Source organism: Ruditapes philippinarum, unplaced genomic scaffold (assembly GCF_026571515.1).
Source record: "Ruditapes philippinarum isolate M1 unplaced genomic scaffold, ASM2657151v2 ctg1244_1_1_1_1, whole genome shotgun sequence".
In the NCBI taxonomy this organism is placed as follows: Eukaryota; Metazoa; Mollusca; class Bivalvia; order Venerida; family Veneridae; genus Ruditapes; species Ruditapes philippinarum.
The window spans coordinates 227,815-252,793 of record NW_026862258.1 but is presented as its reverse complement, the minus strand read 5'-3'; the positions used below and the strand labels follow the sequence as shown (position 1 = coordinate 252,793).

The 24,979-nt window shown below is 31.4% G+C and overlaps 1 protein-coding gene across 1 annotated transcript in view; it reads left to right on the top strand.

The window, feature by feature from the left end:
- LOC132718459 (cortactin-binding protein 2-like) overlaps positions 1–24,979 on the top strand; it is a 50,465-nt gene that overhangs the window by 6,838 nt on the left and 18,648 nt on the right. The window contains exons 3-7 of the mRNA XM_060702157.1: positions 3,668–3,907; positions 4,654–4,761; positions 7,702–8,811; positions 16,222–16,372; positions 22,938–23,781. Coding sequence (XP_060558140.1) covers positions 3,668–3,907; positions 4,654–4,761; positions 7,702–8,811; positions 16,222–16,372; positions 22,938–23,781 — 2,453 coding nt within the window. The remainder of the gene's footprint in view (positions 1–3,667; positions 3,908–4,653; positions 4,762–7,701; positions 8,812–16,221; positions 16,373–22,937; positions 23,782–24,979) is intronic.

Genomic DNA, 24,979 nt, shown 5'->3' with positions numbered 1-24,979 from the left:
CTACTTGTTGGTAAAACTACAATTCATTTCAGTTGTAGCATAATAAAGCCTCATTAAATAATTATATTGTGTTCATCTATAAAAGATATATAAATCATGTCCCTAAAGTCAAATTGGCCACACCCAATGGGTCAATTGGTTAATGTAGACTTTTAATTTTTATTTGAAAACACGTTAAAATCTTAACAAAATTACAATTCCCAGAGCTTAGATATTTGACTTGTAGCTTTGACTAGTAAGACTGGTACAAGTACATACATGTATTTAACCCTTTCCCTCATGAGCATATTGTGAAAAATGGCCGTTTTCACTGAAAAGCCTCCTGTTACAAGTTAAAACTGCTATGAAACTATGAAAAATGCTTCAATACTAATCAATCTTGGCACAAATGTTGACTGGACCATTGCCTTTGTAACGACATGCTCAGTCTTAAATTTCCTGTTACCATGGCAACAAGGGGATATCTCAAAATTGCAAAAAATCACTATTTTGCCTTGATTTTTTCCATCAAAATTTATTTCAAAGTGCTGCAACTGCTCAAGGGATTGAGATAGAGTCAAAGGCTTTTCAGCGTTGGTTACACATTACCTTATGATCAATCTGAGGTCATTTTTAGCCTCTCACAAGACCAAAATTTTCTTGGCGACGATTCAAACCCCCGAAACAGAAGGGGGCAATCCCCCTTCTGGCAACCCCCTTATGTATCTTTACGATGGGGGGCGCCGCCGAAAAAGTGCTCACTTTTTTTAACCAACATTTCTCAAACAAAAGCATGTGTTTGGGCCCCAAATAGGACATTTTTTCACCATTTGAGACCTAAAAGAGGAGGGGGGGGGTCGAAAGTGCGTTGTTTCGCGTATATATGAGGTAAAGGGTTAATAAATCATACAATTAGGGTTAAAAAATGTCACACTCATCGTGATCAAATTACTTGAAGACTTGCGACTTTTTCTAGCATTGGATCTCTGGTGAGCAATCTTGGTAGACTATGGTGTTATTGTTTAAAGGTGGATCGGGTTGTAATCATTTACATTACTACAAATGTGAGGGTCTGCAGTTTCTTGAAGACAGACATGAAAGAATTGTTTTGAACTCTTTTGCTGCCTTTATAACAGGATTACTTGTCCCACTCACATAATTTAAACACCTATTTGCTGACAAGAGTGATTTACATACCTTGAAATGATTTGTTTGATACACTTATATCTAATAATGGAAATTTATATTAAATGTAATAATACTGAACTCACTATTATACTGTTTTTAAAAAGTTTCTGTTTGACTTGAAATCAAACTTAAACATAATCTTTGTGGTCAATGATTAATTACATACTATAATTTGCCAAATTTGAATCAAATTTTCCATAAAATTTTATTTGTACAGTTTTTTATTGAATATACATGTAGATCTGTGAGCTATTCAAAATAATTTATGTAATATGATGTGGCATATCCCACTAATATAAAGCATTTTGAGAGTGATGTATATTATATGTGGCATATTCCACTAATAAAAGGCATTTTGAGGGTATACAGTCTGTATATATATCATACAGTCTGTATATATATCAAACTTACTGAGGCTTTTCCAATTTTATATCGGGTTATTTTAAAGAAATGCTCTGTAAGTTATTTGGATTCAGAAACTTTGACAAAATAGATTTATATGATAATATATAAATGGTTACAGCTTGAATGATTTTAAGATGTGAGACCTAGTATGTGAAGAATAATATTATACTGGTATTTCAGAATGTTAACTAGTGTAACTATTAAATGGTTAAAAAGCACTCATTTATTGTTGTTGACATAAATGCCCTATTAGAGCTCTAAAATTAGTTCAGACAACAAATAGTTGATTAAAAAAATGTGATATATTAAAGTTGTTTAGCCCCCAACTGACCACCTGCCCCTCCCCCCCCCCCCCCCCCCACATAAAAAGTAAAAAAAAACTTTAAAAAGTGTGATTTATCTTTAAAAAAACACAACATTTTCACATATCCAGTGTAGTTTGTAAAACTAAAATTCTTTTGAATATTATTTTTTTCCAAAAAGAAGTTTTTATTGTATTTTATTTCCTGTTATATATTTTAGATATGTAGGTTACTAAGGCTCATCTCTTTTACTGCCTGTACTTAAAAGATGGCATAGACTGTTAATTTTTTTCCAATTATCATTGTATTTTTTCTCCTATCTCTCTCTTCCTTCAACTTTTCATATAGTATGGTATAGACAATAAGGAGGGTGTTGTTTTGTTTGCCTGACAGAAAACATTACCATACAGTGATTAGTTGAGTTGGTTAAGGGTTAAACTGTTGATGAGAATAAATCAGCTGTGATTTATGTTATCATTATAAACTTCTGTTGAGATAATCTACAGATAAACTATTTTATCATCAGTAATAAACGAATGCCCCTCTGAACTTTGTGTGGCACATAACAGTGCTACCTGTGCATTTTTTTCCTGGAAAAAAAATCTAGATCAAGTAATATCAAGTAGTATAATGTCTAAGATGAGTTTTGTGTAATTAATTATAATATATTTATTATATTTAGGTAAGTTTATTCAACAGATTGGATTACTGATTGTTTTGTCTTCAAACATACTTAAAAACAAATAAATATTGATGATTTTTAGATTGTTTAGAAATAATGACTGAGCATATACATATTGTATATGATAGTATCATGTAACAGTAACTTGTTAGTCAAAAAGAGTCTTACATATTGATATGTCAAAAATTCAAATATATATGTGTTTGAAATCATTTTTTCCTGCAATGCCAAATTGCTTGAAACATATTTATTTTTAGCTTGATTGCGAAACAAGTTTTTGCAACCTATATTAATCACTTTCAAGTCCGCTTCCTGGAACCAACCAGTACTGGTGTCATATGAAGAAACATGGTCGTGACCCAAGTAGGGCTTGAACCCATGATCCCTAGGTTGAGAGGCAGACACTTTAACCACTAGGTCACCGCTCCCCTTAATGCCAAATTACAGATACATTTTATACTAAGATAAACAAGGAATTTAGTGTTGGACCAAGAAACACTTGTATTACAGTTTATTATGTATTATTATTATAAGTTTTAAATGCTTCGAAAAACTGCCCTTAAAAGAAAATTCTTGGAAGATATGTTTTCATCAATCATCCATCTTTTCGGGATATTGCATCTAAATTTTTGTAATGTTAAATAAAAGACTATAGTGTGTTGTGTTAATGCTATGGCCTTGAAATCTTTTATTTAAAACTGCAATCTGTATACATGATGTATGTAGAGCAAATGTTATCGTTGTCCAGACAAAAGTTTTATATGACTAATTGATGGTATATTCTTGATCAGCAATGTATGTAACACTGAATATTTAACCCTTTAAGACCATGCTAAATTATCTGATATAGACTTTTCCATTAAATCTTGACAAAACCATACATCATTTTTATAGGATCTTTAAAAAACTTTTACTAGCTGATTCAAGCCAAATAGCGAAAAATGCAAACCTAGATCAAGGATCTACTGGCTGATCATTGGCATGTGGTTAGAAACAGTTTACACCAGCAGGTTAAGGTGTATTAAATTACAACAAAATTTGGTACATGTATGGCGAAATCTCCCAGGTTTGAACTGGCTTAATGTTAATCGTATTCTCTTTTGTACTTTAGGCTGAAAAAGCGAAGCAGCTTTTATACCAGGCAAAATATGGTAGATTTGGACTCGGCGATCCGTTCTCAGCAATGCAGCGGGACTCAGATAACATGAAGGACAACACGTTTGATGAGTCAGCAATAAAGTCAATGTACGATAACCAGTTAGCTCAGCTTGAAAACTTGATTGCTACCCAGAGAAAGGCACAGATGAAGATGAGAGAGCAGATGATAATTGGAGAAAAGCGATATCATAAGGTAAATAAATGCTCGTACTTTTTGAAAATCAAATGAAATACCCCATAAAAAAGGAGTTAGAAGTGGGGAAAACTTAAATTAATAATTGGCTGTTTTATTATGTTTATTGAATGTTTAGAATATTTCTTTGTACATGTATATAAAGTATATTTGGATTGCAGATTTTACCTACATTGTATTGTATTCAATGAGAGAAAGAGATGGCACCTTTAATTTATGATGCTGATTGATACATCAAGTATATGGTGCTTATGCTCTTTGCATGTTATTTTACTTTAAATTTACATGTAATCTTGTGGGTTTTTTGTTTTTCTTCAAGAACAACATAACATTGTTACACTTTTGAAAATGTGAGTGACTAAAGTTGGTAAATCGGAACGTTTTCCCTCAAAGTGCAAAGTTTTTTTGACAAGTTTTTTGTTTTATTACCATCATCAAAAAAATCAAGTAGGAATATATCATTAGTAGAGCATCATTAGAATCAAATAGCGTACTGTACATTAAATTTTAATACAATCATGATAATATATGTGATGCCTATTTATACATGTATTGAAAAAAAATACAAAGATAAAAAATTAATTCTTTGAATGAGACATTGACCAAGTTGCCACAGCTTTGTTTGTACAACATAATAACATGCACATTAATGGAATGATGACATTGACCAGGTCATTGTTTGTATATGAGGCAACACTGTAATACAGAGACATTCATGTAAGATATTTCAACTTGTAATGTTGTAGGTTCACAGTGAGTTGGAGGATGAAAAACGTAAACATGCTCAAGATACAGCTCAGGGCGATGATGTCACATACATGCTAGAAAAAGAGAGGGAAAGATTAACTAAAGAGGTAAGCTATTACCTGCACTGTCCTCTTGGTAGTAGTTAGACTGTATATTCTATAATGAACGCCTCCGGGGCCATTACATTTTGCAAAATGTTGGTGGCAGGGTGTCAATTAAAGGTGAAATATAGTCAAAATAAAATAAAAGCTGATTGTTATACTGTTACTTTTTGCTGGATTTTTTGTACTCAAAGCACTAATTGTGCTAAAATACTAAAATATGTTCTAATTTTCTTGAATTTATGATAACTGCTATTGTTTTGGTAATTTAGTTTTCTTTTACTATGTCAAAAAAGGGGGAGGATGTTAACTCTGTGGAACTGCATTTATTAATTTATATAAATTGATCATTTTGTACTTGTTGGGTCATTCTAAGCCTTGGGTTCGTCCTTAAAATAAAAGATATTGCATAATATGTGAAATTTCTTCAACACAAATTCTTAATGACCTAGTCAGCAGTCTAAATTTCATATGAACTGAAGACTATTTAAACAATATGGTGAGAGTTGACCAGCAAAGTGTCTGTTCACACCAGAAAGGAGGCAAAGGGGGATAATTTTTGGTCTTTTTCCCTTTACAACACTTGATAGTAGCCTTGTGACATATGAAAAATAATGATTTTTGATAGCAACATCTCTATGAAAACTTAGGTGTAAAACTACTTGGGTGTGTAATTGTCATCCCAATCAAAATTACGGGAGGGGGATTTTTCCGATGTTGAAAAAAAATGAGGAAAATTGTCTGCCTTTAAAAAATAACATTGGCATCCCTGTACACTTTGTTTAGGTGTTAAAAATGAAACCACTGCATTGACCCAGGGCAAGTTAATGTACAATGTGTCTAACTTCAGATTGAAATTTAGATGGGAAATTATGATGTTGAAATAAATTTATTCTGTTCCAATTTCTGTTAAAAATATAATGGAATAAAAAAGACGAAGAAAAAGAAAAATTATTTTCTTGTTTAAATGATAAAAGGATTAACATGAAATTGGATATCATGTTACACTTTTGGCATGTCCTATTACTGTGTTGATGTGGCATAAAACCAACCAACCAAACAAACATTATTGACAATTACCAAGTCTTTTTTTTTGTAGCTTAATGAATGATAATTTATGTTTATTAAAGAGCGTGATTTGTTGTCAGTTACTAAGGGCATTTACATAATTCCCATGCAAGTTAAACAACAGAGAAAGATTGTTACATTGAAGCAAATTTCAGAATACTGTCAAGTGTCGTGGGAGTAATATGGTGATATATAGGGAAATAAATTACATAAATAATTCAGTTAAGAAACCTACTAATTTGTAAGCATAACAGCAAAAATAGCCTCTAATCATTATTTATATAAGTAGAGGAGACAATAACAGAGTATTTTGTGACAATTAGTCTGGTTTTTTTTGTTTGGAGAACTTCCCAGAGATCAATACATGTGAGAATGCAGCATTGTAGCAGCCTTATTGAACCAAGTACATGACAGTGGTAGACAAAAAAAAAGCTGTTGATAATAGAGTTATTGTCACTGATTCATTATATATACACTAGGTGATATTGTTATGTATAACCCTAGGATAATGTTAAGCCTGCTATGGCTGTCAGAAAGTAGCTGTGGATGAGCAATTGATTTTTACAAAGTGATAATTATTTTATTGCCCGGAATTGAAATTGCTTTTATTTTAAATATATAAATTACCTATAAATTTCCCCATTTGTCCTAATAATAATAAATTGCTTATGTTAGAAATAATACTTAATTATCCATTTATATATGCTTGCTGAATTCAGTGATATTATAAATTTTTAATTTGGATTGCATATAGTAGAGGGTTAATGCACTTTTTTGTGTGCATAAACATCTGCAGAAGCACCAGGACACATTTAAAGCCCAGGGATCAAGTCAGTCTAACTATGAGGGTTTCACAAAAGGGTGCATTAGCGCTATTCTTGCATAAAAGTACATAAATCAGTAATTCCAGGGTTTGTTATCTGTATTTGATATTTAGAAAACATTTACTGTGCCATGCTTTCCATGTGCAAGGACAGTGTCACTTAGCAGTTATGTTTTACATAGCATAACGACAGGGGCTGTTATTGCATTAAGCTGTATTTTACATTGCTCCCTGAGTCATGCTTAATAAAAAAAATGTAACAATGGTTTGTGGCCATGTGAATCTATCCATTAATGCATGTTTTCTTCTTTGTTAATGTATACCTTTGTGCACAGTTTTTATGAAAGAATATATTATTATATTGTGGCTGCCAAAACTTATTAAACAGTTACAATAAGTTTATTCCTATCATCGATTGAAAGTAAACATGGAGTGGCATCTTGTTCATCCTGTAATGGTTTAGCTGAAAATTTGCATAAAAAATGACTTTAAAAAAAAGTAGATAACAGAAAATGCCATTACATTAGAAGTCATACATACAATTCTATTACATTGTAGATCTAAGTGTAAAACAAAAAATATGTGACAATGCTTGTATACTTCCATTGTTCAGTATTTGTGGTTATTTGTTATACCATATCATGTTTCTTTCTAGAATATCATTTTCCAATGTGAAAATATATGGTAAATGGTTTTGTACAGCTGGTCATTAGTACTGTATTAGACCTTAAAAAAAAGAATTAAATTTTTTTTATAAATTTTCATTTCCTTTTGACAATATCATTTAGTCTTTAAGGCAAATTAAAATCAGACATTATCAAAAAGATATATCATTAAGGAAGAGTCTTCAAATGCTTGTCCTGCTGACAGTTCTTGTCATATATTGAAATATGACCTTGACCTCTGTATGACAATGACCTTTCTTAGTTATACTTACATTTGCATTGTATGAATGGTTTGGTCTTGGGGGCACTTTGTTAATGATTATATCTGCTCAGATTTTGTATTGCAGGTTGTATGATGACTGATAATAGCTGTGTACGACTGTTTTTCAGATTGACTTTGAAAAGGCAAATCAAAAGAAAATGGAAAAGGATATGAAGAAAACATTAGCAAGTCTAGAGGATGAAAGAGCAAGTTCAGCTAAACATAAACAAGTTGCCCTCATGCTTATAAAAGAGCGTAAAAAACTTGTAGAGAAACTAATGCAGGAAAAGTTTCGTGCTGATCAAGCTGAGAGAATTCTGCAGGAAGAAAGAAATAAATCCATGAACATGGCAGAGGGTCTTGTACAGGAAAGTAAAAAATCATTAAAAATGGAAGCTACGATGGAACGTCAAGCGAGCGAATTTGATTTAGAACGAGAACAATTAAAGAATAAGTTACAGCGTGAAGAGAATCGTAATAAAGATTTTCAAGTTCAAATTGATTCATTAACATGGCAATTAGAAAATTTGCAAAAGCAATTACCTGGGAAGTATCAGCAAAAAGAAGCTGTGCATAGTGTTGAGATTAAATCTAATGTATCTGCTCCACAGAATAGGTTATCTAGTGAGAGAACATGGCCTGCAGTGACAGTCACAGGGAAAGGTGGTACTGGTATAGTAGAAAGGGAAGCTGGTCTTTCACCTAGAACTAGTTCTTCAGAATTAAATGTTCGTAAACGTGATAATATTAGGTATGCAAGTCCTCCTGCAATGTCTGTAGACAGAGGGCATATCCACTACACAGACAATATAGAACAGCGTGTAGCTCCAGTAGGTGCCGTTTCAGAAAATAAATTATTGTTGGATACACACGGCGTCCAGAAGTTAAATGTTGGTGGACCAGCTGTCGTAAGCAGTGGCGGACGAATTACTGTTCAGACTGGTAACATCACACCAACTTCCGGTCAGTTGTCACCAAGGCGAGCTACGAGTGTTGGACGTGGCACCCCTCCTCCGATACCACCAAACAAACCTGTGTTACCTACAACCACTACCGCAAACAAAACCGTTATGTCACAAAAGACTGCAACTTTAGTTTCAAAGGATGGGAGAGCACCAGCCTCAAAACCAGTTCATATACCAGTTAGTGTTGTTCATACATCAACTGTCACATCATCGCCAGGGAGTCGAACACCAAAGCGTGAAGAATCTCCATCTACCCTACGTAAACCTGCGCAGGTTTGTGTTAATGCTAAATGAAAGGATATAATTCATTCAAGTTCTTCCCACATGTCTACACATTTAGTTGATGTTCATTTGTTTATTCGTAATTCTATTTATGTAGCTGTTTAGGTTTAGTATTGTTCACACATGTAATTTAGTTTGCAAAAAAAATGTCATAGTTGTAGATGCCACATTATTTATCAAAGCTTGCTTAAAAAAGAGAAGATTATTGCCATTTTATGTCATATTAGGAAATCCCCTGTGTCTGAACATGTCTACGTAAAATGAGATATATTTCATATTTCACAGCAATTTTGTCAACAAGTCATTTTAGAACTTTGATTTTATTATATAACATTGATTTAGTAATGAGTTTCCTCGAGGAGATTTACAACAGTGATATTGATGTAAATCTTGTGTATAGTCTATTATTAACATTATATTGATGTGTCAGGCTTCTTAACTTACATCATGATTATGTCTGTACAAGCTTCCAGGGTAACTAGATAGATTCCATCACATTAGACAGTGACATACACTTACAGCTTTAGTAGTGTTAGATCAAAACTACATTGTAGGTTCATTGCATATGAAAAGAATTAAAGCTTTTCTTACATAAACTTCGAACACAAAAAAGCACTGATCAAGATCATTGGCCATTGGTTGCACCTACTCACTTGATAAAAGACCTTGACATTTGACCTTGAATGTCAAGGACACATTATTTTATTGTCACCATTTTGAGAGTTCATTGCAACATACAGTATTGACACATTTAGTTATGTTGCAATAAACCCTTGATTTGACCTTTTAACAAACAACCTTGAACTTTGATATGATTCAGAATGACCATATGACTAAATATTTGCTGTTTAACAGTTAGGTGTTGAATCTATGGACATTGAACTTACATGGGGAGTCATTTACTCATCATGATTATTATAGTATTAGTAATTATTGTTTAAATGTTTAAAGTCAATCCAGGAACTTACATATTGTACATTTAAGTATGCCTTTTGCTGAGTCTCCTACATCGATATATGAATAAATTGTATTGCATGTTTGTTATCAAGTGACCAGGCGTGTCATTTTCAAATACAAAGAAATCACAGATGCCATTTTTGGTATCCAGTGATAAGTCATCACTCCTTTAATATAAATGGTCACACAGAAGTACATGTTTAATTTATATGAACAGCTTTTGCATGTTTTGATGCCAAGCAGTGACCAATTATTTCTATGCTATGGCATACTTATTCAAATATTCATTGATTAACTAAGAATAAGGTTTGATATCACATGATCAAATGTAAGATATTGCTTGATAACACATGTTTGATATCAAGTGATCACATCTTAAATTTTTAACTTTGCTAACTTATCATTGATTTCTATGCATATGTGTGAAACCAAATGATCACACATACTGTATTTAATAATAAGCCATCACTATTTTATTCTTTGTGTGATATCTAGTGATCATGCAAGTCATTATTGATATCAAGTGATCACACATGACCATTACATTGTATATCAATAACACCAAAGACAAGTGATTACAGATGTTACATTATAATACATTATTGATATCAAATAATCACCCAGGACATAAATGGTATATCAATAACACCAAAGAATAATATTCAGTGATTACAGATGCTACATTATTGATATATCAAATAATCACACAGGACATACAGAAGTATATCGATAACACCAAATATTAATATCCAGTGATTACAGATGTCTATTGATATCATGGGATCACACAGGACATATATACAGAAGTATATCAATAACACCAAATATTAATATCCAGTGATTACAGATGTCTATTTATTGATATCATGGGATCACACAGGACATATATACAGAAGTATATCAATAACACCAAATATTAATATCCAGTGATTACAGATGTCTATTTATTGATATCATGGGATCACACAGGACATAAATACAGAAGTATATCAATAACACCAAATATTAATATCCAGTGATTACAGATGTCTATTTATTGATATCATGGGATCACACAGGACATATATACAGAAGTATATCAATAACACCAAATATTAATATCCAGTGATTACAGATGTCTATTGATATCATGGGATCACACAGGACATATATACAGAAGTATATCAATAACACCAAATATTAATATCCAGTGATTACAGATGTCTATTTATTGATATCATGGGATCACACAGGACATAAATACAGAAGTATATCAATAACACCAAATATTAATATCCAGTGATTACAGATGTCTATTTATTGATATCATGGGATCACACAGGACATAAATACAGAAGTATATCAATAACACCAAATATTAATATCCAGTGATTACAGATGTCTATTTATTGATATCATGGGATCACACAGGACATATATACAGAAGTATATCAATAACACCAAATATTAATATCCAGTGATTACAGATGTCTATTTATTGATATCATGGGATCACACAGGACATACATACCGTAGAAGATCAATAACACCAAAGATTAATATCCAGTGATTACAGATGTCACGTTATTGATATCAAATAATCTTACCATAGGTAAAATCATGAAATTGTTCAGTGTAAAAGTAATGAGACATGATATTTTGATATCAAATTAAAACACCATTTGTTGGTACCATGTGACAATACATATTTCTAGGAGTAGGGTATCAAATGATGACATATGACTTGATAATACAAGCTTTATATCATTTGGTCACTGAGGCAGATAGATAGCTCCAGCAAATAGATTACTTTTTAACACAGTAAACTTTTTGTATATCAAGTGATTTTCTATATATGAGATATTATTGACAGTTCAGATAGTGTCAAGAGTTGATGTTAAATCAACTTTTTGTTTTTATGAAGAAATCCAAATTTAAGATAAAGACTCTTAAAAATGTGTGCAGCTTTTTGCTTTTATTTGCCTTACATAGTGATTTTATCCAAAATATCTTAAAATATATATTTGTAAATGGACAATTAATCAAATTTACATGGATTAATGGACTTTACATAATTTGTTGCTTTATAAGTAACAAAAATTTATACTTACTTAGTTTACATAATATATAAACATGTAATATATATGTGTTTTTATTGAATTTTAAACATTTTTGGTTGTTTTGAATAAAACAGGTTGTACAATAGATAAATACGTTTGAAAAAATGCACATAGATATGTTTCATATCAAATCCAGCAATGATTGTGTTTTTATTTTTAGTATTTTTTTTTATATAGATTTCTTTAATATTTTTTTCAAATGATCAGATGCCAAAATTTTTTATATGTAAATTTTTTTTTAAGTGATACACCAACAATAATGGTTTTGTGAACTATTTTTAAAGTTGTGTTTTTGTTTATATCATGTAAAACTTAGTTGTTTTTATGTAATGCATGCATTTTTAACAGAATATCTTTAATGAAAGGATTCGTAATATATGCTAGTCTTATCACTCTGTAATTGGGCAATGATGCAATACATTGTATAATTATTTTTAAGATCATACAAAAAAAAGAAAGAAACATGCAAATAAAACATTTGTGTAGCCTTCACATGTGTACCAGTTTGTATCTTTTTGTCATAATCATTACACCAATATCCCATCTCACACTTGTTCACGTTTACATGTGTTGCTTATAAAGATGATACTATTAGTTTGTATTTGTCGTGGAAATAAGTGAACCCTGAACTATGTAATAAAAAGTTTCTGGCTATCTTAAAAGAAGGTCTGTGGTTCTACTCCTGTGTCAAGTTAATCAACTTAATTCCTGGAGTCACAGAAGTTCCTCCTACAGCTGTGACCATTACATTGACTTATTATCCCAATCACAATACTCATAATCTTTACTGTTGATTGACTTAACTACAATTTTTTGTCTTGACTTCATCCAAATTATCTCCTGGACTGTTCCAAAAATGTAAAGTGGACAAGTCTATTTATTTATTTCAGTATGTTAAGGATTAAAATGTTGTGAATGGTTCCAAAATAAAACAAGGGAAAGTCCATATTACAGTGATAGTGTTGCAGCTTTTTGCTGATAATTGATATTTTGATCATACATTTTGTATAAAGATTTTTTTTTGTGTTATAACATGAGATAAATGGGTTATGGGTGCACAACATTCCACATAGAATGTTGCCATTACTGCCTAGGGTAAAAATGATATTAAGTTTTCATATTTACTTGATCCGGTAGGGTATAGGTAGGATGTACAAGATACATAAATACATGTTTAATAATTAGGGATTGAAAAATGTATTTCTGAAATTAGAATGAGAAATTAAAATTGGAACTTTATTTTGTATGGAAAAGAATAGAACAAAATCAGGAATGGAAATAAGCAAGGTCAGGATTTCAACTGTTCCATATAATGTCAAACCATTGATACAATTCTGCATAACAATTAATACCACTCTTTTGATACAATTCTCTACATAGAGGATATTGAATGAGTGTAGGTTTAATACTGAATTTATTGAACGAGTTTAATAAAATCATATTATGTGAGCCTCTGGCAAGCATAATATTGTTTTATTCAACTCGTTCAATAAATTTAGTATTGAATCTACACGAATATAATATTCTATTTATCACATACCTAAAATAAGAACAGTAAACTGTTAAAAAGAGTAATTTTTCAGTGTAGTATCGTTTTTATTAAATGGCTTTATAACAACTCCTGCAGATAGCCTAGTATTATTAATTTTTTAAGTTAACAATAAAACATACTATTACTTAAAAAAAAACAAGAACATTTTCCAAGAGAGACGATATTATTATGTGAAACCTGTTCCATTCCTTTTGTTCAAACTACCTGTCTTTAGATACAACCAGTTTACAGTGACCTCCAACATGATGGCCTTGTTCGCTTGCATTGATGTCAAACTTCCTGATTGACAGTTTGAATGTAATCATTTTCTTTCTTCATTTCGATATTAATCCCATTACCTGTACTGAAGTAGCTTCTAAAGAGAATATACATATAATGTGTGACTGGTACATGTAAGAAACTGTGAACATGTGTGAGATGTTAAAAGAAATGAAAAAATGTCCCGGGAATATTTTGAACATTCTTCAAGTCCAGAAAAGTAAATTTTTGTCAGCTTTATTTATTTCAAAGTTAAGTGAGAAAAAGGGAGACAACTCTTCATTGTAGACATCATTTTATCATCATCTAAACCATGGGTGAGTTTAAATAATATTGTTGTCATAGTGATTTTATGTTCTTTTAGCTGCATGGTTCATCTCTTTCACCCCTATGCTTTTATAATGGACAAATCTATGATTTTGAGTGGAATGATTTATTCAATAGCTGGAGGGGTGAAAGTTTTGATTTATATTATAACCTTTTTTTGTAATATAAGTTTGTCACTTACAATTTTAATTTTCTAACACCACACTCACTGTGCATCTTTCCTCATGGCAAAGTGTGAGCCTTTTAGTTGCATTACTATGCATTTTGACTTTTCTAGACAAGATTAACTGTTGAAATAAAAGCCAATTTGTGCATGTTACATACTATAAAAGGAGCTCTAAAACTAACTGTTCACAATGCAATCTTTTCAATATGTTTATTTAGTTTTGTCTATGAAGAGTTATTTAAGGATAAAAGCAGTGACTGTGTGTAAGATTCTAGGATATAACAGGAAGAGTAGGTTTAATAATGACGAATTTTCTGGCATTATATTTAACCTTTATTAGATTCTGTAAGAAGGGCTCAGACTAATATATATTTATAAAAATTTGGAGAAAATTTGTGGTCTAAGATATGTGAACTTGTAGCTTTTACCCCTTATCTTTTTGAATTTGTGCAATGGACTTTCAATTATGAGTCATCATTTTTAGGAAAAATGTCAAAATATGTACTGACTGAATAGCGACCAGTGCAGAATAGGTAGATTTGATTGCTGCCAGCAGGCTGAAGGTTAAATTTAATAACTGTACATGTATAAAGCATAGTCAAACTGCAAGAATCATTTATTCAAACATTTTGTTATAAACAGAATACTAGGGAAGATATTGTGCAGCCATTATACACATTAATTAAGACCAGTCTGTACATAACATAAATTCAGTCCGACACATTAAGACCAGTCTGTACATAACATCAAGTCAGTCTGACACAAAGCTGCTTTATTTTGGCATTTTTATATTGGAATCCCTTGCATGAACAATGGACTGTTCCCATATATAAAATAGATTTATCCAGTATACAAATTCAGCAGGGTAAGGCTAATAATATTGTCTTCTTATTGTACTAATTGCATGTACAGTTCATAACATTGTCATTTTTGAAAAGACGAAACAAATGCCTTACAACATATTTATGTGGACGAGTTTACAGGACATATAATTTTTGCCCCGGCTTTAATTTGATTTTCTAAATATTAATAAGACTGCTCTTTTGACTTTTATTTCAAGCTTAAAAGGTTGTTTAGACGATAAAAGTCTAAGGTAATGCACTAGAATGAGAAAGTTTAAACAATTTTTGTATGCAAAGATTAGTGTTTTGTCTAAAAACAAAGAAGTGCCCATCAGGTTTCATGATTGTTTTAGCTTACTTCTTATTGTATTTTTCATTTCGTTATTTTGTCATAAGACATTATACATCATAAAATCTTACAGCAAAATACAATGTATTAGGTTTATAAATTGAAAATCGGCAGTATAGAGCCTGATCATGCTGGCCTAGTTGGACCACATGAATGTGCAGGCTGATTAGGTTAGACCACATAGATTTGCCGGCTGGCGTGGTCTGACCACATGGATGCGCATTGTCATTGTACATAATACACAGATGTGCAGGCTGGCCTGGTTCTATACTGATGACACAGCCAACTTATTAAATCGGCTAGTGTATGCAAATAGATCATTTATACATTAAATTGGTGTCATAAACCTTTTTTTTTTTTTCATTAATAAATATTTTCATTATTACCATACAGTAGTAGTAGGGGATTAATTGTGAAAAGTATGTTCTCTTACCTCATATTTCTATATTCTCATTATGACTTCTTAGTCACACAAACATGCAACATCAAAACACTAAAATAAGTCATATAGAGTATGTTAACTATAAGCAAATGGTCTCAAGTTTAGAATTTGTTTACCATAGAGGGATTATCAAGCTTTAGTAAACAGTTACATAGACATAAATACTAAATAATGTAACCATTTTTAATGCCTCTAGACATTGTAGATGTATTCAGTGTAGTTCTAGGACATTATATAAAGAAGATAACTCAGTATAATAAGTATAATTCTAAGTTGTTTTGCTCAGTGAAATAAGATGGACTTATTTATTTTGCATCAGTTTAAGTTTTACAGCTCATTACCCTTATGTTCTGTTTAGTTAACCTAACCGCATGTGTTTTGATGTTGTTGCATGCCTTGTTGTTTTCAGTTTACTGATGACCCTGACCTTAACCTTGCTGATGACCCCATCCCATACATTTCACATGGTGCCAGTCAAACCCCGCCCACCTCTGACTCGTTTGATTTTCTTGGTGAAGAGATGGCTGACCTTCAGCAACTTTTAGTTTCTATGGTAACAGGTAATACCATCCCTTTTCAAAATGATAGTTAATACATTTTCCTCTTATATATTATATAAAAACTTCTTTAGTTGAAAATATTTTAGGACTATAATTATACTTTTATCACACATAACCTTCCTGCTTTTCAATGAAATACAATCATTTAATATTACTTTCCTATTATTATACATGTTTTATATAAAAGTGGCTGGTAAAATTGGGATTTTGCTGTTTCTCAGTGTTTTTCTACTCATAAAATATCTTTTGATAAAAATTTTTTTTACAGTCATTGTCATTACATGTAGACTTAAATTCAACATGTCCGAGAAGTGTTACTAACTCTTAGCCTGCTTGTGCATAAGCGAATAGTGCCATCAAGATCTGGTGACTGAATTGACCCATGCAATAATTGCAAACCGAGATCTCAGGTGACTGAGTCTACCCATGTGACCAGTGCAGATTCAGATCTGGTGACTGAATTTACCCATGTGATCTTCGCAAACCAAGATCTCAGGTGACTGAGTCTACCCATGTGACCAGTGCAGACCAAGATCTGGTGACTGAATTTACCCATGTGATCTTCGCAAACCGAGATCTCAGGTGACTGAGTCTACCCATGTGACCAGTGCAGACCAAGATCTGGTGACTGAATTTACCCATGTGATCTTCGCAAACCGAGATCTCAGGTGACTGAGTCTACCCATGTGACCAGTGCAGACCAAGATCTGGTGACTGAATTTACCCATGTGATCTTCGCAAACCGAGATCTCAGGTGACTGAGTCTACCCATGTGACCAGTGCTGACCAAGATCTGGTGACTGAATTTACCCATGTGATCTTCGCAAACTGAGATCTCCGGTGACTGAGTCTACCCATGTGACCAGTGCAGACCAAGATCTGGTGACTGAATTTACCCATGTGACCAGTACAGACTGTGATCTGCACTGTCTGATTATGGTCTGCACTGTTCACTATTTAGTTATTACATTGTAATACTTTGAAATATTTCCAAAACAATTATGAATGGATTTGTCCAGGCTGAAAGATAGACTAGTCCATTTAAGATAATTAGAGGTGTAAGGTTTAAAATCACCACAGACTTAATAACACTTTTCTAGACATGTTTAAAATAAGTCTATATTGAAGGATGACCTTTATTTACATTATAATCTGCTTTCCTCCTTTGAATTGTTTTACTAGTAGAATGGGTTAGTTGTTATAATCATAAAAATATAATATTTGTATTAAATAATTCACCCTTTTATTATAAATTTATATTCGGGAATATCCTATACCCATTTAGTAAGATATTTACCTTATTTTGAGTTACTTTAAGGACGTTTTCGGGAGTTTTCATATAGATATATAGGCAAAATTAAAACTGTTCAATAGAATTTCTTTAAACTTGGCATGTTGTTAGAATATGATAACAAAAACATTTTAAGCGAAAAAAAAATTGTGGTTACCGTTCTCGTTTATGAGTTATCTGCCCCTGAATCAGACTTTTCTACTTATTTGATATCATTTCAAGGGCAGATAACTTAATAAATATACATACTTAAATGAATTCTTGTTTTTACTTCTGGATTATGTTTTTCTTTTCATTGTTTAGTACAATACATAATAACATGCAATTCCTTACATCGTTTCTGTTAATTCTTTTAAATGAAAATAAAGGTACTTTAAATTCTTAAAAAATAGGCCATTTTTTAAGAAAAAATGCACAGGTTAAAAGAAGAAGTGGGAATAAAAACTACCCACTCTAAATTTGTTCTTGAAATTTTGTATATCAACTAACACGAAAATAAGCTTCATGAAAATAAGAAAAAAGAAATGTATTGTTTTATAATTATAAATTATCTGCCCTTGAATTTAACAAAAAAAGTCCAATTCAAGGGCAGATAACTCAAAAACGAGAACGGTGACCCCAATTTGTTTTTCGCTTAAAATGTTTCTGTTATCATATTCTAACACCATGCCAAGTTTAAAGAAATTCTGTTGAACAGTTTATGTCTATATGAAAACTCCCGAAAACGTCTTTAACTGTAGATATGAAGTATCATGTATTTGTATTTATTAAATTCTTTGCAGAACAGAATAACTACTGCAATTTCTGTTGAAAAAATATTCTTAGAATTGAAATTTTATTAATTGAAAATAATCGGGTTTAAAGAAATAAGCAACATATTTTTTTACCATTTGCTATAGAAAAAACCCAAATGATTGGTACTGTACTTAACTCTTATAACATAGTTAAACAATAACAAATAGCAAATAAAATAACACTATTTTAAAATGTGTACAAATTATAACATTAACAATGTTAATTGAAATTTAATTAAAGTAAACTGGGAGTAAAGGTAAACTACTAATGTTGAATTGTAACACCAGTTTAAAGCAGTTACTGCCCTTGTATTGTGTACTTTCTCTGTGACATGTGTTATCTGCCTAAATATGGCCTTTAAGTAATTGTATCTACTTATACATGTATATCATTAGAAAATATATTTTTTTGAAATTTGATAATTAAATTTGCTGCAGAATATTTAACACGGATGTCTCTAATTATCTCTAAGCTCAAGTCAAGGCCATTTTGGTTTGTAGTTAGTAAAAAAAAAAAAAAATCTAATATTAATTGTAGACTTGTTTCTAAAACAAAATAATGTTTTTTTTGGCTTCTTTTGAAATTTTTAGGATACAAAGGTAGCAAATTCCTTTCTTTTTTCTTTTAAAATGGAGGAGAGAAAAAGAATCACTTGTCACAAGAAGTTGTGTTTTAAGGAAACTGGGAAATTTATGAAATTGTAAAATTTCTACATTTATTCATTGAAATAGCCTTATATGCAGTGTAGATATTGATGAAAACATGCAGTTTATAAAAGAAAAGAAAATGGGTGGCAAAGATAACTTTATGTTGTACCAGTAACCTACATAAATTTATTAGTGATTGACTAGTTCTGTAAAATTGATTTGTTCTCAAATACTTCCTTTGACTGTTATTCTTAGTTATAAAGTCACAGAATACATTGAAATTACTAATACTTAAAACCTAGTGACTAAAAAATGGTTAAAAAGGTAAACACGGCAACCTAAATTTAATATATTTTATAAAAGATATAAACATTAAAAACAAACAGTCAAAATTATAATTTACAACAAAAATTTCCCAGTTTTCTTCATAAAGGGCTTAGCATGAGTGCATTAAATTTTATAACAGAGCCTTGTGTTTGATTTATCCCCAAATTTATCCCGCTTTACTTTACTGACTTATTCTATTAACATTTTGTATGTAGGAATTCTGAAAAGCAGCAGCATGTTTTATATAAATGTATGTATATTTTATTCAGTCACAAACTGAAAATTTTATCAAAATAACTGATAACGGACCTTGTATCATTTGTTTTAACCCTGATACTGCTGAATTTTTCTTAAATGGACTTGACCTGCTTCCATTTTGGAACTGTACATTATTGTTTAAAGCTGCATGCCTCCAGATGACCCAAAATATTTCAAGAAAATTAAACTTTGAAAAACCATACTAAAACTTTGAAAAAAGTAAACAAATTAAAGATTCAAGTTATATTTCATATGTTATGTGCAATTAATGACTGTGATTTGTAGTATTTATCACCATATTTCTACTGCGTTACTAACGCAGTAGGGGCTATTTATGCATTTTGCTATGCTATTTTGACCTTTTTTTGGTAATTTACGTTGATTTTATGTGCCTATTGTAATGTGTCAAGTACTTTCTTTGTTCATTTCACAGTATTTTACCTTTAAATACATTTTCAAAATTTTCATGAAAATTAGGATGAATCTGCAGGCGTGCTGCTTTAAAGGGATATCAATATGAAAATTTTCTAAATTTGTCAGGCAGCAGTATAAAGCCTGGTCAGACTGCATGGATACTGTATGTGTAGAAATATTCGCGGGCTTCAAATTTTCGCGATCTTCGCGGTGACATTCGATCCGCGAATTCATGTTTAGCGCGAATATTTCTACACCAATAATTTCTTAATAGTCATATTTTCGCGCTTCTATAGAACAATGTATATCAGTGTGTGATATGCTTTCACACTTTTTATTTAAATGTTTACTGAGTAATTGTGTTTGTTTTCTAAGTTATTTATCATTTAAAATCGTTTATGTTTGTGTTTTTTTTGTATCGTTTGTTCAGAAAAAAACAAAACATGATCTGATCAGATGTCAAGACGTTTATGACGCAAACTGTGAAAAATTATGCAAGTTAACGGGCATTCTTTTGTTTTGCTATAATCTGTCCGCTAGACAATGTCTTTTTTTTTTGTACAATAGCGTATTGTTTGACACCTGGTATTGAAAATAACTGTGAACTCCCGTGATGATCACAGTAATTTTCCTTATTTTTTAACCTGAGTGGTCAACGCGAATTTATGATTTTCGGCAGTCACCTCCGCGAATTCAAAATAGCGCGAATATTTGTATAGACCCCCAAAGTGGACCTTTCCGCGAAAATTTGCTTCCGCGAATTTAAATACACATACAGTATTCAGGCCAGCCTGACTCTATATATTTAATGATGGCACAGGCTAATTACTTTCAGTTTGAGTAGGGTAAATGTTAAAGTATAAACAATTGAATAGCCAAGTGTATCTTGATCAAACTGCAGGGATGTACAATGTTGGCACTGTATTGTAATGGTAGAATTGACATTCCCATAATAATGACTGCCATTAATCAAAGGGTTATTATAAGTACATTAGTCCTTAGTGCAACAAATTAATGACTCAAGTTCCTGAGGTAAAATAGTTATATCAATGAACCGTGAAATAAACTAGTTAAATGCCAATGAACCATGGATCTGCTTTTCAGTATTCCTCATACAATTGAAGACGTTAACATTTATTTTGTTCAAGCTTTGTATTGTTGTTAGTATTTAAAGTGTTTGATGAGATTATTGTTACATGATATGTTAAGATGATATTAGGATATGTATGGAAATGACCGCTTGCATGGAGCATTGCATCTTGTTATATTACTTTGATAAGATACTGTGAAATCATTGCATTAATACCAACTACCTCAGGGTTTTCATTATTAACAGATTGGCGATCCATTTCAATGGTTGAAATTATGTTAAAATTGGTTGTATTTTCAGTTTGTAGATTAAAATATCCCCTTGACCCTTGTTCAAATTGATTGTTCTCATTGGCACATCTGTAGGCTCAGATAGATATGAAAACCCTGCCTCAGTAACAGCCATAGGCTGAAAAGTTTTGACCATAAAATTGAATATTAAAAGTTTCATATTCAAAAACAGAAAGCAAAAAAATAAAATGTAAGAAAAAAGGGTTTTAGTACATGAATTTGTGATTTTTACAAACGAGAATTTTGTTACTTTCCAAGAGGAATCAGAATGGTTTCACAGTACATTCATGCATTATTTTTACAGATTAGCATTTAGATGATTCACATACTAGAGATAGTACAGTAGGAATTATATTTCATAGATCTCCTTCATAAACAATTACATTAAAATGTTTTAATTTCAAATTGTTTTGAACAAACAGTTAAAAAATGTTGAATTCTCACAATTGTTTGTTCAAGAAAATGAAAACATAAGTTTTAAAGCAATCAAATGGCCAAGATGTTTTCAGAAAGAAGAGAGCTTTGTATAGAGTAATATACTTGATAGCATTAACCTTTTTTGTCTCAGAACCCCACATTTCTGAACCATATCTTCTTTGTTGCTGGTGCAGAAAGGTCACTGTTTCTGATGTTCCTTTCTGCATAAAAGAAATGTCAGTGTTTTACAGAAAAAATATTGTTTACTTCCATAATATTTTAAATTAAATCTTTGCTAAATTTGTGAAATTTAAATGACTAGCTTTGACTTTGGAACTGCTGATTGTTTAGTGAATTAAGCAGCTATCAGTTTAAAGTAGAGTCAAATTGGTCTAGTTCTGTACTCTTTGCTGATGGTTTAACAAAAAGACACGAAAAGACTCTTTTATATAAAATGAAATTGGAAAAGGTTATTTGCAAAAAAAAAAAATAAAAATCTTAGTTATGGTTTGAAAACCAGAAAAAGAAATTTTTTCATGCAGTAATATATTAATTAAGGCAAAGACTTAAAAGCTTTGAATCTGAGATAAGGAAAAATGGTTATTATCATGTTTTAAACGAGAACACATAATATGTTGACATTTAAAAGCATTTTTCTCCCTTTATGACTTTAGAATTTGCATGACCTTAGAAATATGCTATACAATGTATTGTGAACATATAAAAATGAATGTAAATAATATGAAGATGAACATATATATAGCATGGATATGAAAGGATGATAAAAATGTATGTTGTAAAAAGGCTGATAAATTTATTGTTTATAAATGACTGTAGATTGATTTTTTTAATTGTAACATATATTTATTTATAAAATCTTTTAAAAAGATTGTCATTTATAATGATGTATATTTTAGTGACATCAATGTACTTGTGCGTAATTAAATATTAATATATATATATATATTATTTAAAATATATATAATGTCTTGATTTACACGTAATCATAAGTATACCTTTGATTTTTTTCTTTCAGTACCTTCAGATTCGCCTGGAGTGATTAGTGAAGTTCAGTCATCATCTGCAATATTATTGTCATCATCATCAACATCATCAAAACCTTATGTTTCATCTTCTGAAGAGACACCTATGACATCAATAATTTCACTAATGACATCATCAATGGCTTCACCAATGACATCATCGATGCATTCAAGTTTGACATCACCAACAACTTCAAATATGACATCATCGATGACTTCAACAATGGCATCTCATATGACATCATCAACAAGTTCTACAATAGAATCATTGATGACTTCAACTATGACATCACAAACGACATCATCAATAACTTCTCCAATGACATCATTGATGACACCACAAGTTAAAGTGTCTTATGCACCTTCAGAATCTTCCAGCTCAAAGCAACAAACTTTTTCAACTTCCTCATCAGTTTCTTCTGCAGCAACTTCTTTGACATCACCATTAACATTTCCAATTTCTTCATCAAATTTAACAGTAACCTCAGATAACAGTCCCATGACATCGTCAAAGATACCTAATCCATCAATAGCATCATCAAATTATAGATCTGTTTCACAAGCCTCTAAGCTGCCAGTACGATTAACAAATGTCACAGTTACATCTGCATCACAGTCCAGAACTTCTTCGTTACCAATAGCAACAGAAGAAGTTAATGCTGGAAGGAGATCCTTAGATACCATGCAGTTTGCTAATGTAAAAGCATCATTATCATCTAGTAATGCTGGAAGGAGATCACTGGACAGCGCACAATTCACTGATGTTATGACGGCTTCTACCTTGCCTTCAAAAACACCTTCTCAAACAAAAGATGTACCATCTTCTCCAATACATAGGTTTGAAATATGTTTTATCTTTTCCTTCCAATTGCATACAAACAGTATTTTTTGGTACAAACACATAGTATTGAACATTGATAGCTAAAAATTGTAACTTGTATTATGCATTCATTTAATAATGACCATATTTTTAGATGCCATATTGGTTTTTCCTGTTTTAGGCATAGTTCATTTACAAATCACATGAATGGCCTCAATATATTATCCAATTTAACATTTAAGTTTCCACAGTTGTCAATTGCTTTGATTCCTCAATTTATTACATAATTTCCAGGGATTTTTTTAAAGGATTAAGGGAACAGGACACATAACCATGGAATTGGGAATTTCAGTGGTGTTTTGTTAATTTTTTGGAAAAAATGCATGACTAAAATTTTGCAGTGATTAAATGGTTGCAAACAATTACTGTCTATGATGGCATCTTCAAAGATTTAAGCACTAATACAGTGAGAAAGCCCTTATTTGCAAAGATTTTAGAACTTTTATTCAATATTTCTATTTTGTAACTTTCTTTTGGGAATTTTTTCCTGTGGATTGGGAAAATAATACTGTATGTGTATTTAAATTCGCGGAAGCAAATTTTCGCGGAAAGGTCCACTTTGGGGGTCTCTATACAAATTTTCGCCGCTTATTTTTGAATTTCGCGGAGGGTCTGACTGCCGGAAAATCATTGAATCGCTTAGTGACCACTCAGGTTTAAAAATTAGAGAAAATAACTGTGTTATTATCGTGGGATTTCACATTTTATTTTGCAATACCATCGTGTCAATTAATACGCTATGTGTAAAGAAAAAGGACAGTGGTCCTAGCGAATAAATTTTAGCAAACAAAAGAATTGCCTGTAAACGTGCAAATTTTTCACAGTTTGCGTTATAAACGGCATCTGATCAGGATCTGTTTTTGGCGTTTTTCTAAAATAACAATACAAAAAAAAAAACCCAACAAACATAAACGATTTTAAATAATGAATAACTTAGAAACAAAAACACAATTACTCAGTAAAAATTTAAATAATAAGTGTGAAAAGCATATCACACTCTGACACATTGTTCTTGCATATTCAGTATTTGGCGTTTCCGTGAGTTTTACCCTATGCCGGGGAAATTTCATCTGGCCATTGGGGGGTTCCAGGAATGGTCGGTGCTGTTACAATGGCACGCTTAGGATGACGCATTTTACCGTTATGAATGTTAGT